At 42.0% G+C, this 17,386-nt stretch overlaps 1 protein-coding gene across 1 annotated transcript in view; it reads left to right on the top strand.

Annotated features, from left to right (window-relative positions):
• The window catches only part of MCCC2 (methylcrotonyl-CoA carboxylase subunit 2), a 64,573-nt gene that overhangs the window by 35,873 nt on the left and 11,314 nt on the right, over positions 1 to 17,386 (top strand). The window contains exons 12-14 of the mRNA XM_088443765.1: positions 1,962 to 2,038; positions 8,593 to 8,659; positions 17,089 to 17,245. Coding sequence (XP_088299891.1) covers positions 1,962 to 2,038; positions 8,593 to 8,659; positions 17,089 to 17,245 — 301 coding nt within the window. The remainder of the gene's footprint in view (positions 1 to 1,961; positions 2,039 to 8,592; positions 8,660 to 17,088; positions 17,246 to 17,386) is intronic.

The following is a 17,386-nucleotide window of genomic DNA, read 5'->3' as shown; positions in this document are numbered from 1 at the left end:
ATGATGAATATGGCTTTCAGTCTCTGAGTAGTTATTTATTTCATTGCTCAAGAATGATATAATTGTCTGTGGAGTCTTGGGGTACTAACATATTAGATGCCCAGAGTGGTAAGGGTAGAGGTTTCATGGGGACAATGGCAGTGTTTTGGTGCAGGGGGGGTGAAGATGGCTGATGATCTGATGGATTGAATACCAATATAAATAACCAAAAAAGTATCGATAATCTCAATTTTTTTTACTGTCCTTACTCTACTTAATCACTTGTCATTAATATTGCGAACTACCACATTTCTCATACCTACATTATCCATTTTTCCTATTCACACAATCCCTATCTTCTAGTTATCACCCATCACAAATGAACCAATTCAGATTAGAAAATGACACAGACATTTCACCCCCACCACGTACTTTACCCACATTTTCTCTATTCTAAGTTTTTTTCACCATATGACTATACAACTGCCTTACCAATACCTCCCAAACATCCCGCTTCTGGCAGAACAGTCCCGATTTTGAAGGACTGTCCCATTATCACATACCTTTAGATGGGTTGGGCGGTATTGCACTGCCAGACGCTGTGGAGGCATGTGTCTCCATGACGTGCAGCATGAAAAATAGTATTTTGTTGAAAAACAAACACCCACCAAGCTTATGGCCACAACTGTCTGGGGGACATAGCCACAGCCCCAGTGTGTCACTTCCACATCCCTGTCCCACTCTGTGATCTCCAATGTTTGAACTTATGCTTTATCCTCTCCTATCCAACTTACTATTATATTTCCACTCTCATCTTCTCCTATTTTTTATTATAACTTTCAGTCCTATAACCTCACATGACCACCTTAACTTTATTATTATTGATCTTTGTGATCTATTTATTGGTATTCCATCATATCATCAACCACCTTCACTCTCCTTTATCTGCAACCATCCACCCCCATCAGCCACTAGCCACACCATTCTGACTTTGAGTTCACCAAGAGCTCTATGGCAAGAACCTGATAAATTCTGTTTGAATCCACGTCTTTTAAAATTGTTACACAGACTGAAACTATATTATTTTTAAAGTATCTGTATCTTAATTAGAAATTCAATCTGCTCTATGATGAAGCTCTCCCAGACACTGCTGTAAAATATAATAGACTCATGGTGGCCCTCCTCTAGTTGGTTATATATATTCTTTGACTTTGACATCACCTGAGTCACTCTCACTTGTTCAGTGTGTTGAGCAGCCCTCATCGCTTTAGGTCTGGTCAATCTTGCCCCAACAATTTTTTATATTTCAAAGTCACTGAGGGCTCATCCTCTAGCTATGCCAAACAACATTTTGGACAACTGGCTACCCAAATTTTATATGTAATCCTGAGCCTATGACTTGCTTAATTAATTTGGGAATCACACCTGCGTGCATGCGCCTACTTTGAATTTACTTTGTATTACTCAAGTCTTTCCTCAATTATGGTATTATTGTGTCAGTTTAGCTGGCCATGCACTCTAAGATTTTCCAACCATCTTAATTAGTGACGAAAATCTGGCAATGTATGGGAACAAATGACAATTGACCATTTGGTCCCAAACGCCGGAAAACGGTCCATTTTTGGTTAAATCTGTTTGATTTAACCAGTTTGTCTGAGCGACTGTTTTTGTCCATTTTTCAGCATTTGGGATCAAATGGTTGATTGTCATTTGCTCCCATACATTACCAGGTTTTAGTTTCAACCATCCAACTAGTTGGATGGTTGGACAGATGATCATAAGGTGTATGGCCAGCTTAAGTAAGAGTACAGTAGCAAAGAAGAAAACTAAATTGTGCACTTTTATCAATAAAGAAGTATTTTCTATGTGACCAGCAAACAAAACCTATCAAACCTAATTTCTCTAATTAAATAATTTTCCTCTTTTTTAATGGTATTGTGGTTGACTTTTATTAAAATGATGCTTTTACTTTCATGTTCAAGGTTTTGCCAGAATATTTGGCTATCCAGTTGGTATTATTGGAAACAATGGTGTTCTTTTCTCAGAGTCCGCAAAAAAGGCAAGTACCAAGCAGAGTGTAAGCTCTGTGTGTAAACCTGGCCAGGATCCAACTGGACCACCTTGCGTCGAATGCATAACCGGACAGACAGACAAATAAACAAACAAACAGACCAATTAATTTTATATATATGATTATATTATATATAATACAGAGCAGTGAACCCGTCATAGGATGGGTCAATATTTTTTCATCTTGAGGATTTCTTTGTGCATGATCTCTCTTATATAGTGAAGCCACCTGAAGAAGACAATTTGTGTAGGAGACAGAAGTGTAAGTAAGCTTTCATAGCCACTGAGGGGTTGATTCTGAGGTGGACGCAGTTGCTGTAGCAGTTCCGCCTTTCTGTGTCCTCCATCGGCAACCATCAGGATACATGCGTGGTGCCTCACAGACATCAGGTGCCCTGCATCCAACTCAGAATCACCCCCTGCGTGCTTTGTAGCATCAGGCAAACATGCTTGAAAATTAGGAGTAAAACAAGCAGAACTCGTGTGCATTCATAGTGCAGTTGGATATCCATTAGCTCTGGGTTTGATAGCAAATATATGACTACGTGACTGATTGGCCAGTAAGGTGCTCACCAGACCCTTTGCTGTAACCATTTGAAGGGGATTTCTGCTTTAGTTGAGAGAAGGGCAGTAAGGTGGCTCCTAAATGCTTAACAGGATCTCACCAGCGCCTGATTCTCACCTGTGATACAAAATATCCTGCTGCCGTTGAAAAAAAGGAAGTCATTGCTAACTCCACAAGCTAATATCAGGATTTATAAAAAAAACTGCGCTGGATAAACGTCAACCACCGATTATGACAATCTGTATGTTATTTATTTTTTAAAACATCAACAGCATGTACTAAAAATGATACAATGACTAATGCTCAGTAATCAAGTATCTACACCATCACTAAAACGATACATAATATGAATACAAAACTAATGCCCATTTCCTTGAGCTAATGCTGAACCACGTGCAAATAGATAAATTGTGTCTTTATATATATATATATATATATATATATATATATATATACACTGTAATTAATCAGTGTGTCCAACTTGGAAGCATAACAGAGGAGTAGAATAAAGCTGGCCATACACGGTGCGATATGCACCATGTGATGCGACGGGGGATCCGACGACCGACATATCGGGCGGTGCCCACACATGATGCAATCGGGTGGCCGACCGCCCAATACGGTGGCTCCCCCTTCACCCACCCGCATAGCGCTGCATGGGACCGCACATCGCGTCCCCAGATCGACTGAACCTGCAGTAAGATCTGGGTGTGCGATGTACGACCCCATGGATGCGCACACTATCAGATATCATGCCCATACACGGTACAATAAAGCAGCCAAATTGTACCAACCGTCGGATCGGCTGATTATTCGCACCATGTATGGGCATCTTACGACTGAAAACATGTCTTGTGAAAGAAATTAATATTACATTATGTCAATTCTAAAAGGTTAGAACTTATCCATGTACAATGTTCTGATTTTACCTGACTTTCATGTGTCCTATAGGTTATCATAAGCGACTTTTGTAGGGTCCCGTCAGCGCTATAGAACAGAGCGGTATTCCAGTACAGCTGTCAGTTTTCTGTCCGCTCTGGAGTTCGGTCTCCTTGCAGCTAACTCCCGGTGCTGTGAGCCAGCGTGGTAGTTCAGTGTGCTCGGAGCTTTGGGTGGCTGTCAGTTATTTATCCGCTCTGATGCTCGGTCCCCTTGCAGCTAACTACCGCTACTGGGTCCCGCCGGCTTTATTGATGGAGTGGCAGAGATAGGTAGTTTGTAGGTTCCCACTGTGAATTTAGTTGACAACAATAGGATAGGCGCCGACAATTAGTTGAGCGAGGCAATGTATGCCTCTCAGTTGGACAAACTGATTAATTACAGTGTCTATATATGAAGACACAATTTATCTATTTTTACATGTTTCAACATTATCTATTTTTACATGTTTCAGCATTAGCTTAAGGAAATGGGCATTAGTTTTGTATTTATATTATGTATTTTTAGTGATGTTGTAGATACTTGATTACTGATCTTTAGTCAATGTATCATTTTTAGTACATGCTGTTGATGTTTTAAAAAATAAATAACATACACATTGTCATAATTGGTGGTTGACGTTTATCCAGTGCAGTTTTTTTTTTAATAATTCCTGGCTCCTGAATGCTGTCAGGCCTATGTATTTGCAGGGTGCGTGCTGGGGTTACACTGTAAGATCAGTGTCCTGGGATTTCAGTGCCCTAATCTTGTCTCTAGAGTCTTGCAGGCTGCTACTATACTATCTAGCTGCAAATGCGGCTTTGTGGGCTTCCTAAACAATAGGAAAAGGAACCTTTTCTGCAAGTTCAAAGGATAAATATACTTGTTTAGCTGCACCCATCTCTGTCATGTAGTTCTGATTTAACAGCCAGGCATCCTCTAGCCAGCTGCCATTGTGAATGATTGCTTAGAGTACGAGAGCATCTAGAAGTACAGTTGAGGCAGAACAGATAACTATCTCTTCATTTTGTATTTTCTGCTTTTTGCTCACGAAAAAACTGTTCATTCTATTCTGGAGTACCCATTATATGGGACGGAGAAGTGTGTGTAGTGCCGCGCTGGTTTTCATGTGCCATGTATAATAAAACTCATATGAGACGAGTGAGTGCTCTTCTTCTCTCTTCCTGAGGGTTTTGTGCTTAATGTGGACCTATCTTCTGCAACAGTGAGGTCCCCTCACAGGATGACTTGCCTCTCTGCCACCCTTTTTATCACCATTAATAAAGATAGCAAAAAATTTATGTTGGCCAACCCTGTGGGCATATGCTGACGCTAGTGTGAGCTTTATTTGGTTGATGGGACTTTAGATGGTGGTAGTTTCAGTTGATACTTTGGAGCTAGAGGTCACCATGATAACTGAGCAACTTGTACACTAAAGCTGGCCACACACTAGACCAACTTACATCCAAGCAGCCAACTTGTTGTTTGGTTGGAATGAAAATCTGGTAAGGAATGGGAGCAACTGATGATCAGCAATTTTCTCCCAAATGCGAGAAAACAGATGAAAATGGTCGGTCAGACAAGTTTGTTAAATGTTTGATCTAAACAATTTGTTCAAGCAACAGTTTTTGCCCATTTTCCGGCGTTTGGGAGCAAATTGCTGATTGTCATTTGCTTTCATACCTTACCAGGTTTTCATTCCAACCAATCAACTAGTTGGCTGGTTGGATGAAAGTTGGTCTAGTGTGTGGCCAGCTTAAGGGTCTGAGCTGTTTGGCTAAACAAAACCTACAAAAAATGGTTCATTTGCATCCTATCTTATATAAACTTGTAAAATTTTTATAGTTTAATTTAAATGATTGATCTGTTTAGGTATTTCCATTGTATTAGTTGCCATGGTACGATTCTCAAGGATTCTGGGGAACTCTAGAAGCCATTTAGCAAGACAAGCCCTTAGATGAGAAATAGTGTGTGACAAAGCAGTGTGCTATTGACTGGAGCACAATGTCACCCTACTCATTGTGCTCCTTAGATGAATGAACAGCTGTGCCATACACCCACTGAAACCTATATAACATATACTGTATGTATATGGCCTTTTACTGAGAATCCAATTCGCTACTAGCACATTATATCTGTCCGGTCTGTCAATCATAGTACACCTATTGTCTAATAAAATGAAGTATTGTCTCGCCAGGTTCTTACAGCTGAGATTAGCAGCTGACTTGACTTTAACCATTGTACAACTTTCCAACATTTTGAATGCTATAAATGACACTATACTTGTTTCAATAAGAGATAGGGAGTGATTCTGAGTCAGACGCAGGTATAACATCGGACACAAGTGCCGATGTTTTACCTCTGCACATGCGTCCCGATGTTTCCCACAAGGGGACGCAGACTAAAATTTAATTGAGATCCATACAATTTTGTTAGCTGTTTCTGGGTGGTAACAGGGGGGCATTGGCGACAACAGGCGTTTTGGTGACACCAGCAGCCATAGTAAGTTGGATATTCTGCGCATGTCCGATGGTCCACCAATAGTGAGTCTTTGTACGCACCTTGGCGGAATCGTGCCTCAGCCATTGTGTGTCTCAATAGGATGCCCCTCATCACCCCCATACTCTTTACACATTTTTAGATCCACACACAGACATTGTAAGGCTTTCACATATAAAGTCACATAAAGCATCACTCTTACTATCTACGTTAAATGAGTATAAACAGCAGTATATTAAGCAAATCTACAGATTGAATGCAATATGTTTTAACAAACACTTGGATGAAGCAATATTTATAGTTATCAGTCATCACAGAGGGAAACAGATTAACAGAGATAATTAGGGTGATTGTTCAATGGTATAAATCTATTTATTCTTAGTTGATAGAAATATAAATCTGAAATATAAGTTGCTATTTATCAAATAACTTCTAACAACTTTAACAAATATGCACATACATTTCCAGGAACTTACCAGGACATAAGATATTTATGGTCAAGTTGTGATCAAAAAGTGGTTCACCGTATTTCAAAACACAGACATTGGGCCTCTCTGTCCCAAATGTTCTATAACAAAGAATAATACTCGCATCAGGCTGTATGTACATTACTTGTAGAGCTGTATCTTTATACATCTTTGCTGCAGTCACGCCAAAAAGCCCCTCTCGGCGCACCAGTTCCCATTAGACTCTGCTAGCATCGGGAGTCTCTTTTTTTGCTAGAAATGCTTCAAAATCACTACACAATGTGACTAGGACGCACCAGCAAACTGTGCTGATTAATTTGATAGGTCGCACTTGTAAATCTGTGTGCAACTGAGTCCCTCAGTCTGTATACAAAGTGCTACAGTGTAGCATCCACAGCGCTTTTCTTTCACAGTTCCGTTGTGCTTCAAAGTCAGACTCAGGGGCTCACAGATGTACTGTACAAGTGTCGCATATCAAATTAATCCACACAGTCTGCTGGTGTGTCCGAGTCACATCGCATTTGCAGAGTAGCACCAGGACCTGGCAGCTGTGTGGCATATTGAGGCTAGATTTATTATCTGTAGTAAATAGTGTCCTCAACAGTTCAGGTCCAATTTTTCTGCATGATTGCCTAATGGCTGGATCTGTGTCCAATGCAGCCACACACTTGGTAACTTTGGAACTAGTAGTCCTGTGACAGCTAGACAGCTGTAGGATGCCAAAGCCTCATCTTGATTTCCTGTTATCAGTCTTGAGTTACAAATAATTTATGTGGGATAATTACTAAATTATATGACTATTAGAAGCCACCAAGCTGTTCTGTGACTGTACAAAAGCACATGTCAGATCACAGAAATGACTTGATATGCATAATAATTTGCTATAGCTAGGGCACAAAATAATTTGCTGCCACCGTTATGCAATCTGCACTGCTAACTGGTTTGTGCTTCAGTGGATGTGTGCTGCTTCTTCATCCCCTTGTAACCCCCCCTCCACTGTGATTCATTCTTCCCTCCTCCTCTTCCATTTCTTGCCTCCTATACAAGTGTCTGGCAGAGGTCATCACTGGTATGGCACACTATGCTTTGCAGGTGAAGACTGAACTACAGGGTAGAGGGAATTACTGGTGGAGTAGACATGAAAACAGATTGAGGGTACTTACTGTATGCTGTTGGGGCGATAATTAGAGGGGAGGTTGGTGGGAGAATATCAGTTATGTGTTACCACTTATAGTTATTATTATCAGACTTTTGTCCATTTATAATTTCACCATCATAAAATATTTCATGCTCTGGTAGTGGGGGGCATTATTTTTGATATTAGACCAGTTTCCTAATGAGCGCTGCTGTGAGGACATTTGTGTCCAATGATTATGAGGAATAACTTTAGAACTCACCATTTATATAGATATCATTTATACAAGATTATTGTTACATGTATGTATTTACAACATGGGCATTATAATCATTTTCTGTCCATTGGGTATGATCTACAGGGAACTTCCACCGTATGTTACTGTACTGTGTTTGTACATTCTATAGGGGAGATTTACCAAGGCTTGGAGAGAGAGCAAGTACCAACCAATCAGCTTCTATCTATCACTTTACAGGCTATCATTCTCCAAACTTTGATAAATATCACCCTGTCAGATCAGCAAATCACATGAGCATTCATTTATACTACTCTGCACAGAGAATCCCTTCTTTCTATCTGTGTATACATTAATTACCATTAGTGTTGTATGCTATATGAGGCAAATATGATGCCTTCGGCCATTCTTGTTTGGCATTGACAAGCAGTGACTTTTACGCCAAAAATAAAATACACATTTAAAATATGCCTTGTTTTAGATAACTAAGCAGAGCTGCTTTATCTGTATTAAGTTGTGGGAAAGTTAGCTAGTGAACAAAATGTGTTCTGTAGGCAAAGTCGTTATCTAAACTCAATCACGGTAATTAAAGGGTTGGCATTGGCTGTGCGGATGGCAAGCATTTACCTGTAAGAATAAGCACTATATAAAACAACTTCAATGGTGGGATTGGAGAAATGCACATTGAAACCGGGCAGCCATTTTGTCTGTCTTTTATTTACAGGCTACGCACTTCATTCAGTTGTGCTGTCAAAGAAACATTCCCCTCCTCTTCTTGCAAAACATTACAGGTGAGTGTTGTGCATCTTCCTGCATTTATTTTGTTATATAATAAAAGCTGCATGTTTACTCATTGCTACTCAGGTTATGAACTATTTACAATAACATGTTATTGCTTATGCTGGTCATACACTCTGCAATTATCGGGACGATCCGCCCGATATCGGCGGATCGCCGCTATAATTGCAGCGTGTATGCGGGCGACCGAGGGTTAAATATTGCTCGGTCGGGCATGCTGGAATGTCCAGCATGCCCGTCCGATGCGATATTTACCCGGGAAACTGTCGGCCGCATCGGGCAGTGTATGCCCAGCGCAGCCGACAGACGGACATTTCCTGTGTTCCTTCCTACGGAAGGAACAGGGAAATGTCTCCTCCCCCGGGGGCGGAGCGCGGATGTCGGGCTATACACTGTGAGATTTCTCTCACAGTGTATGCCGGCGACCTCTGCGGCTGGCAGGCAGCCAGATAAAATGTCTGTCGGTCTGACAGACATTTTATCTGGCAGTGTATGCCCAGCATTAGGCTTTCTCACAGCATTGAACACTAAAGTCACGTAAAGAAAACATAAACTTAGGTCTTTGAATATGCTGAGAAATTTGTGACTCGCCCTTTGACTTCTGTGATTCTCATTGTTGCCTTTGCCTTCTATTTCTTTAATTTCTTAGTGAAATATTTCCCCAGTATACCAGGACTTGACCACTGTAATTCTTTAGCATATATATTACTTGCAATGTAGTTAGCAACCTTTTTAGTTATTATTATTGTTGTTATTATTATTGTGACTTACTGCATAGCCCCTTCTATTGATTATTCTTAAGTCTCTACTTTAAAAAATGCTCCCTCGTGTAACACAGCTGTAATTACATAATCCACTGCATCATCTAATTGTGGAATGACCATGGCAATATTAAGTGAGATTAGCCAGTCATTGTTCTCCATCTTCTGGAAAGCCAATTTGTCCTAGACTAGTGGAAAAACAATAATAACCAACTAATTTAGAGATCATGAAATTCTGTATTGGAAGTTGACCCAAAAAGTAAGACAACAAAAAATGACTGTAAATACCGTATAGAGTTTGTACAAACTTTTATTACAATTGTAATGAAAACAGTAACTCCCTGTGTGCCTGTCCTTTATGTATCCAAATAAATAGAGAAGCAGACTTGAGTCATCTCTGACTAAAACAAATTAGTTGGAGAGCTTCAAGTAATAGTTTTGGACAAGTGGCTTCAAGAGGCCATCTCTAAATGAGTTCTATTTCCTTCAAATTGAAACTGCTCATTGATGATACTTTCAAAAAGCTGAGACCTACAGTATTTTGTAAAACTCTACAGATGTATGAATAGGACATTGTGGTTGTTGTTTGGGTACGGTAAATTTGTCAGTATTTAAAAAAAAAGAAATCATATTAAGATAATTTGTTTAGTAATTGTATTAAGTGAATCCAATGTTAAGGACAGTGTAAAGTTTACCATTAGTAGTATCTGGGACTTAAACCTGTATTACATGTTGAGTCTCCCATATCCAAAATGCTTGGGACCAGGGGTATTTTGGATAACGGAATATTCCGTATTTTGGAATAATTGCATATCATAATGAAATATCTTGGGAATGGGACCCCAATATACACACAGAATGCATTTATGTGTTATATACACCTTATACATATAGCTTGCAGCTCATTTTATACAATATTTTCAATAATTTTGTGGCTCAAGCAAAGTTTGTGTACATACTTGAAATAAATTTGTTTCATTTACACCCTATTCACACAGCCTGAAGGAAATTTTATACCATATTTTTAATAATTTGTGCCTTAGACAAAGTTTGTGTACATTGAACCATCAAAAATCAAAGGTTTCATTATCTCAGTCATGCCAAAATTATTCCGTATTTGGATATGGGAGACTCAGCCTGTACCACGTAAAATATTTGTGAAGGTAGCAGGAACCAGAGCCCCCATGCAAATGATTACCACCGGAATTCCGAGTTTCTCTGGTAAAAAAACAAGGAAGGTGTTAGAAGGAGGAACAGTCAGTCAAGGGTTCACATCTTGTAATTGATCCTCCAGCTCACACGTCCCTTACACTCTCATTTAAAGATTGTGATTTTTGTATATTTGCATGTAGGGGCTCCTGTCTGCATTAGGAGCCACTGTAGGAAAGATGTTTCCCAGGTGGTAGTGACATTTTTAGAGAAGTACTAAGGGCCTGATTCAGAGACGGACGCTCTGAAAGAGCGCTCGCTCTGAATCGGGGAGTTTTTTTCTTTCTTTTTTGGAGCGGCCTCATGGCCGCTCGCATAGCTGTGGGCCAGTATGGTGGTCGCGATGGCAAGACCATCGGGCTTGCGATGAGACCCTTGTGGTAGGGTCTCGTGGCCGCAAGCCCCAGAGAGCTTCTGGCTCTAATAGAGCCGGAAGCTCTACCACTGACATCACTGGTGATGTCAGTGGGGTCGCCCACAAACAGCAGGCGTTCGCATGGGAACGCCTCCATTTGTGAAGCCACCCCCCGCCACGCCTACAAAATGGGGCGAGCTGTCGATCAACATCGACAGCCACCCCTTTTGTAGTGAGCCAAGGAGCAAGTGCTTTTTGCGCTCACTCCGGGGCTCGCGCACGCGCAGTGCGCACTGGACCACCATCGACCCGCTTGAGAGCGGGTCAGAATCAGGCCCTAAGTGCGGAGCTCTTTAGTGTGAGTTCAGAGCTGTTCCCATGGCAACAGAATGCTTGGTCTTTGTAGATAATACAACATTGGGCAAATCATGTGACTATCAAAGGGGATTGGAATATTCCTGTTATGTATGATTTAATTAAAGTTTATTTTTATATTTTACAAAATGTGTAAGTAATTTATATTTCTCTGCATATTTGTTTTGTGGGAGGGAATGATTGAGCTGCTGAGGTATAGAATATCATAAATACATCTAGATGGAATAGCATCCCATAGAGGCTACAGATACGGAATTGTTGGCTTTTATCTCTTTGATATTGGACTATCCTGGTTATTTACATCGACATTTCTACAACAATCTGTTGTTTCCATTATATTAATATACTTTGCGGATCTTTACTTGAAAGTCTCAGTCCACTACAGAGGATTATAGTGTGTGCTTCCCTTTGCCTTTAGTTCTCTTTATATTTCCTTCTTACACATTTTATCACTAGTACATTCATTGTCGGGCTGGGGCATGAAGGGCACACCAGGGAATTGCAAAAGTAGGGGCCTGCTGAAGGGGCGTAACCATCTGCCAAAGTTGGTGTGCCCAGTGAACAGAGAGGAGTGGTAATAATATGTGCAAATAGATGAAGGAGTTAACTAGCGATAGATCTCCAAAACGCCAGAGTAAGTGTTTGTGTCCTATTTAATAAATAGACTGTGTTATGACGGTGACCCAGAACATGCATGGAAACGCAGGTTTGGATTGGGATGTAAAACCAGCCCGCGTAATTTCTGGAAACAGCCCTTAAATAGGGGTGGGGTCTGTCTGGGTCTGTGGAGGAAGAGGACGGTGAAGAATCACTCCAGTGTGTACCCAGCTTAAGAACATGCCTGAAATACTAAATGATGATATGATGTGACATAATGGGGCCTTTTGACTAGAGGCCAGTGGGTTATGTTCTGTGTGTGTGGTCTGGTCAGTATGTGATGTCCTGTGTGTGGTCTGGTCAGCATGTGATGTCATGGGTGTGTGTAGTCTGGTCAGTATGTGATGCCTGAGTGTTTAGCCTGGTCAGCGTGTGATGTCCTGCTTATGTAGTCTGGTCAGTATGTGATGCCTGAGTGTTTAGCCTGATCAGCGTGTGATATCCTGCGTCTGTGGTCTGGTCAGCGTGTGATGTCCTGCATCTGTGATCTGGTCAGCGTGTGATGTCCTGCATCTGTGGTCTGGTCAGCGTGTGATGTCCTGCTTGTGTAGTCTGGTCAGTATGTGATGTCCTGAGTGTTTAGCCTGGTCAGCGTGTGATGTCCTGCTTATGTAGTCTGGTCAGTATATGATGTCCTGAGTGTGTGATCTGGTCAGTGTGTGATGTCCTGCCTGGTCTGGTCAGCGTGTGATATCCTGCGTCTGTGGTCTGGTCAGCGTGTGATGTCCTGCGTCTGTGGTCTGGTCAGCGTGTGATGTCCTGCGTCTGTGGTCTGGTCAGCGTGTGATGTCCTGCTTGTGTAGTCTGGTCAGTATGTGATGTCCTGAATGTGTGATCTGGTCAGTGTGTGATGTCCTGACTGTGTGGTCTGGTCAGCGTGTGATGTCCCGAGTGTATGGTCAGTATGTGATGTCCTGACACAAACACACTACCCCAGCACTCTATAGGAGCTTATACACATACACAATATAAGATGCAGTAGAAACATACACACTAATGCACCACTATGAGAAAGCTAATGCTGTATATATACAAGTGAAATAGCGATATCTAACAATCCAGGACTCAGGACACAGCAGATACTGTAGTTTCAGCACAGCAACATAACAACATATTGGGACCTATAGGAGAAAGCACAGACCTACAGCATGGTACACCTTAGATATATAGACTTACTACAGCCTGTATACACCAACGGACAGCTCTATATAATACTGCAGCTCCCTATATACCGAGACACAGCTGTATATAACATCGCAGCCCCTATATACCGAAACACAGCACTATATAACACCGCAGCACCCTAGATACGACACACAGCTATATATAACACCACAGCCCCACTAGGGTACCATAGCCCCTATTTACAGATACAGTCCCCTATAAGGTAACACGGCACCTATATACAGGCACACAGCCTACTATAGGTTAAAACAGCCCCTATATACACACAGCCCCCTATAGGATAAAAATACAGCACCTATATAGATACTCAGCCCCCTATAGGGTAACACAGCTCCTATATACAGACACACAGCCCCCTATAAGGCAACGCAGCCCTTATATACAAACAACCCCCTATAGGGTAACACAGCCATTACATACAAACTGACCCCTACATGGCAACACAGCCCCTATATACAGAGCACAGCCCTTATAAAGACTAGAGATGTGCGCCGACCCCCGGGTTTTGGATCTGGATCTACCCTGGTTTTGGATCTGGATTGGTTTTGCCAAAACCTCCGTGTTTTGTTTTCGTGTTTTGGATCTGGATTTTTTCTTAAAAAAATCATAAAAACAGCTAAAATCACATAAAATGGGCCTGTTTTTGTTCCTACAGTATAATTAACCTCAATAACATTTATTTCCAGTCATTTCCAATCAATTTTGACCACCTCAAAATATTATTTGCTTCATCTAGTTAAGGCCAAAAGGTTGCATCCAGCTAGCTGGCTGACTAAGCTAAGTGACACAGTGGGCGGCACTAACATGTGGCAGTTCAGTTTCTAATTTCCAACATGGATACAGTGTGTTATACAGTGTGTGTGTTGGATACACCAATAGTGCACTTACTGTGACAACAGTGTCAGCAGAGCGGGATTGCTGACGGTGTCCTCAGTACATGGAATGGCAGTGCTGTGGTGCTAACAGTGTCCTCAGTGAAGGGTACCGGTGATGTCGGCAGTGTGGAGGTGCCAGCGGTGTCTTTAGTGCAGGTTTGCTGGCTGTGTCGGCAGTGCGGGGGTGCCAGTGGTGTCTTAGTGCAGGTTTGCTGGCTGTGTCGGCTGTGTGAGAGTGCCAGCGGTGTCTTAGTGCAGGTTTGCTGGCTGTGTCGGCAGTGCGGGGGTGCCAGCGGTGTCTTTAGTGCAGATTTGCTGGCTGTGTCGGCAGTGCAGGGGTGTTCTCAATGCAGGGTGTCGGCAGAGTGGGGGGGGGCAGCGTTGCAGGTTTGCTGACTGTGTCGTCAGTGCAGGGGTGCTGGTGGTGTCCTCAGTGTGGGAGTGTCGGCAGTGTGGGGGTTGCTGACTGTGTCCCCAGTACGTTGGGCAGTAGTGCAGGAGTGTCGGCAGTGGTGGTGTCGGCAGCGGGGGATGCTGCCAGTGGGGGTGTTCGCAGCAGGGGGTGCTGGTGGTGTCAGGCGGCGGGGAATGATGGCGCCATCTTCTTTTCTTCTTTTGTGCTGCTTTCAATGGGCTTAACGCTGATTGGCTGAGAGCCGTAACAAACTGCTCTCTCAGCTAATCAGCGTTAAGCCCGCTGAAAACAAAACCTCGCGACTCGGCAGAGGTGTCGCAAGGTTTTTCCTCGGGTCAGGGATCTGGGGCAGGCAGGGAGATCCGAGCTGAGCTCGGATAGCCCCGGATCCCCGAAATTCGGGTGGGTTCGGATCTCTTAGATCCGGATCTGCTCATCTCTAATATAGACACACAGCCCCCACATACAAACAACCCGGGTAACAGCCCCTATATACAGAACATAGCCCTTATATAGAGACACACAGCCCCCTATAAGGTAACAGCCTCTATACACAGACACACAACCCCCTATAGGGTAACGCAGCCCCTACATACAAACAACCCCCTATAGGGTAACTCAGCCCTTATAAGGTAACACAGCCCTTACAAACAGACACACAGTCCCCCCATATATATAGTGACAGTCACCTGCTGTACCAGCTCCTCAGCGTCACCCTCCAGCAGCTGACATGATGCTCCGGGGCTGCGCTGCCAGCATTGGAGTACCCGCTCTGCGTTGGAGACTCCATTCTCTCCCTGGTCACAGTAAACTGCCAGGTCCCACCCCTTCCTCTCACAAAGGCCCTGCAGTGATGCTGCCAGCATGACCACTGTTAGACACTGAGCCTGCGCTGGCTTTCATGCAGCCCGGCACTGGGGGCCTGAGAGAGGGGGAGAAGTGGGGGAGGCAGAGCAAAGTTCCGGTGGTCCAATCTGCTCATGCAGTGTACCCCCTCCCCCCACTGTTCGTGGCCCGCTAAGCTCTCTCAGAAAGGGGCGTGGCCACAATAAAGTGGGTCCCACCGCGGAATTAGCCGAGTACATTTTCTAATAAATATTCAGTTTACTACTTCATACATTTACTTCAGATGACTGGGAAAGCATAAGTGTAGTTATCAATGTTCTGGAATGGTGTTAAAGAAATATTATATTATTGTATTTTAACCCCTTCGCTGTAGAGGCTTTTCTCCCTTTGTGCTGAGACCATTTTCTGACGTTAACGCTCGTCACATTCCATCATGAATATCGGAGATTTTTTTATGCGGTACCCACACAAATTATACCTTGTTTCTTCAGGAAATACCATAAGTCTTTTTACTTATTCTAGCTCGTGAATTGTTTTTAACCCTAATGGCCAAAAAAAGGTTTGGGGTTTTTTTACTTGAATTTTAAGCTGCAACCCGGATACTAGGCCATATTTACTAAGCAGTGGATTTTCAAAACACTAAATTTTGACAGATTTTACCTGCCATATTTAAAAGGGCAATAAGAGTTTTGCTTTAAGTATTATTGAAAATCTACTGCGAAGTAAATATGTCCCTTAGTGCTGTTAAATGGAGCCGCAAATTCCTCCGTTAAATTAGTGCTGCAAGCAGAAAAACAGTCTTCGCAGTGTAAAGTCTTCAGAGTAGAAATCCCAGGGGGATGAGGGCACTTTGCTAACGCGTTTCACCTTCAAATTCAAATGGTGGTTTCATAAGAGGATGAAAGAACCTCAAGGTAGACTATTTAAACCATACCCAGCCAATCACAGTCTTCATTAATTAATTAGCTAACTTGCAACATCAGTGTGAGTATTTGACTGTCTCTGCTTAAAACAATCACATAAATATAGAGATTTCTATCTTTTCTTTAAATAAATAAAACACAATATTACAAACCTATACATAAAAATAGCATTTAATTAAATTTAAAACAAATGTTTCTTCATTTTTACTAATATGGCACCATTCAGAAGTTACTATAAATATTTCTATTAAACCACTGAAATAAAACATCCGGGCTCCCTATAATAAAGACAAGACTAATAGCTTAGGTAGTTAGAGCAATGTGATGGTAAAGAAAAGGACCTGAAAAATGTTTTGTGATTTTCAATCAGACATAATTTGATAATTATACTCTTAAAAATGTTGTTTATAATTAATTTGTACAGCGATAAAAATATTATCCCAGATTCTGGGCCCGACACACAAGCTCCGCACCTCTGCTCTATAAAATCCTGCATTGGGCATTCCTCCACAGTAAATTTATTTTTACAGTCCACAGTTGGAATGTGGTGGTGATGGGATTTGCTCAGGGTTGCAGTGAGCCACCATTCAATTCAAACCGCAGTGTCCAGTTGCTATTTTGCCTTAGTCAGTGCATTTAACCATTATACTACTCCTCTTATATTTTATTTGCATGTGTCTTAAAGTTCAGGTATCATATGCACATATGAAATAGACAGATTTAAATGTGAATAAAGCTGAAGTAGATATGATGAAGACAGATGGTTCCTATAAATGATAGTTGTACCATTATTTAATATCTGGTAAACCTATCTGTTCCAGGTTTTATGGTTGGCCGTGATTATGAAGCAGGAGGAATAGCAAAGGATGGCGCCAAAATGGTGACTGCTGTTGCATGCGCCAGTGTTCCAAAAATTACCGTAATTATTGGAGGTTCTTATGGGGCCGGGAATTATGGAATGTGTGGCAGAGCTTACAGGTTAGTATAGTTTTCAGAAACATCAGAGATAGCTGGGATCAGACATCGTACAGCATATCAGCTCCATCTCTTTACAGTCTGCAGTCCTCCTTTTCTACCATAATATTTTCTCCTTTCCTTCCTAACCATATCGTACTAGTC

This window comes from Taudactylus pleione, unplaced genomic scaffold (genome assembly GCF_031769625.1).
Source record: "Taudactylus pleione unplaced genomic scaffold, aTauple2 ptg000333l, whole genome shotgun sequence".
NCBI classification, from domain to species: domain Eukaryota; kingdom Metazoa; phylum Chordata; class Amphibia; order Anura; family Myobatrachidae; genus Taudactylus; species Taudactylus pleione.
The sequence above is the reverse complement of the archived record's forward strand: the minus strand, read 5'-3'. Positions and strand labels throughout refer to the sequence as shown.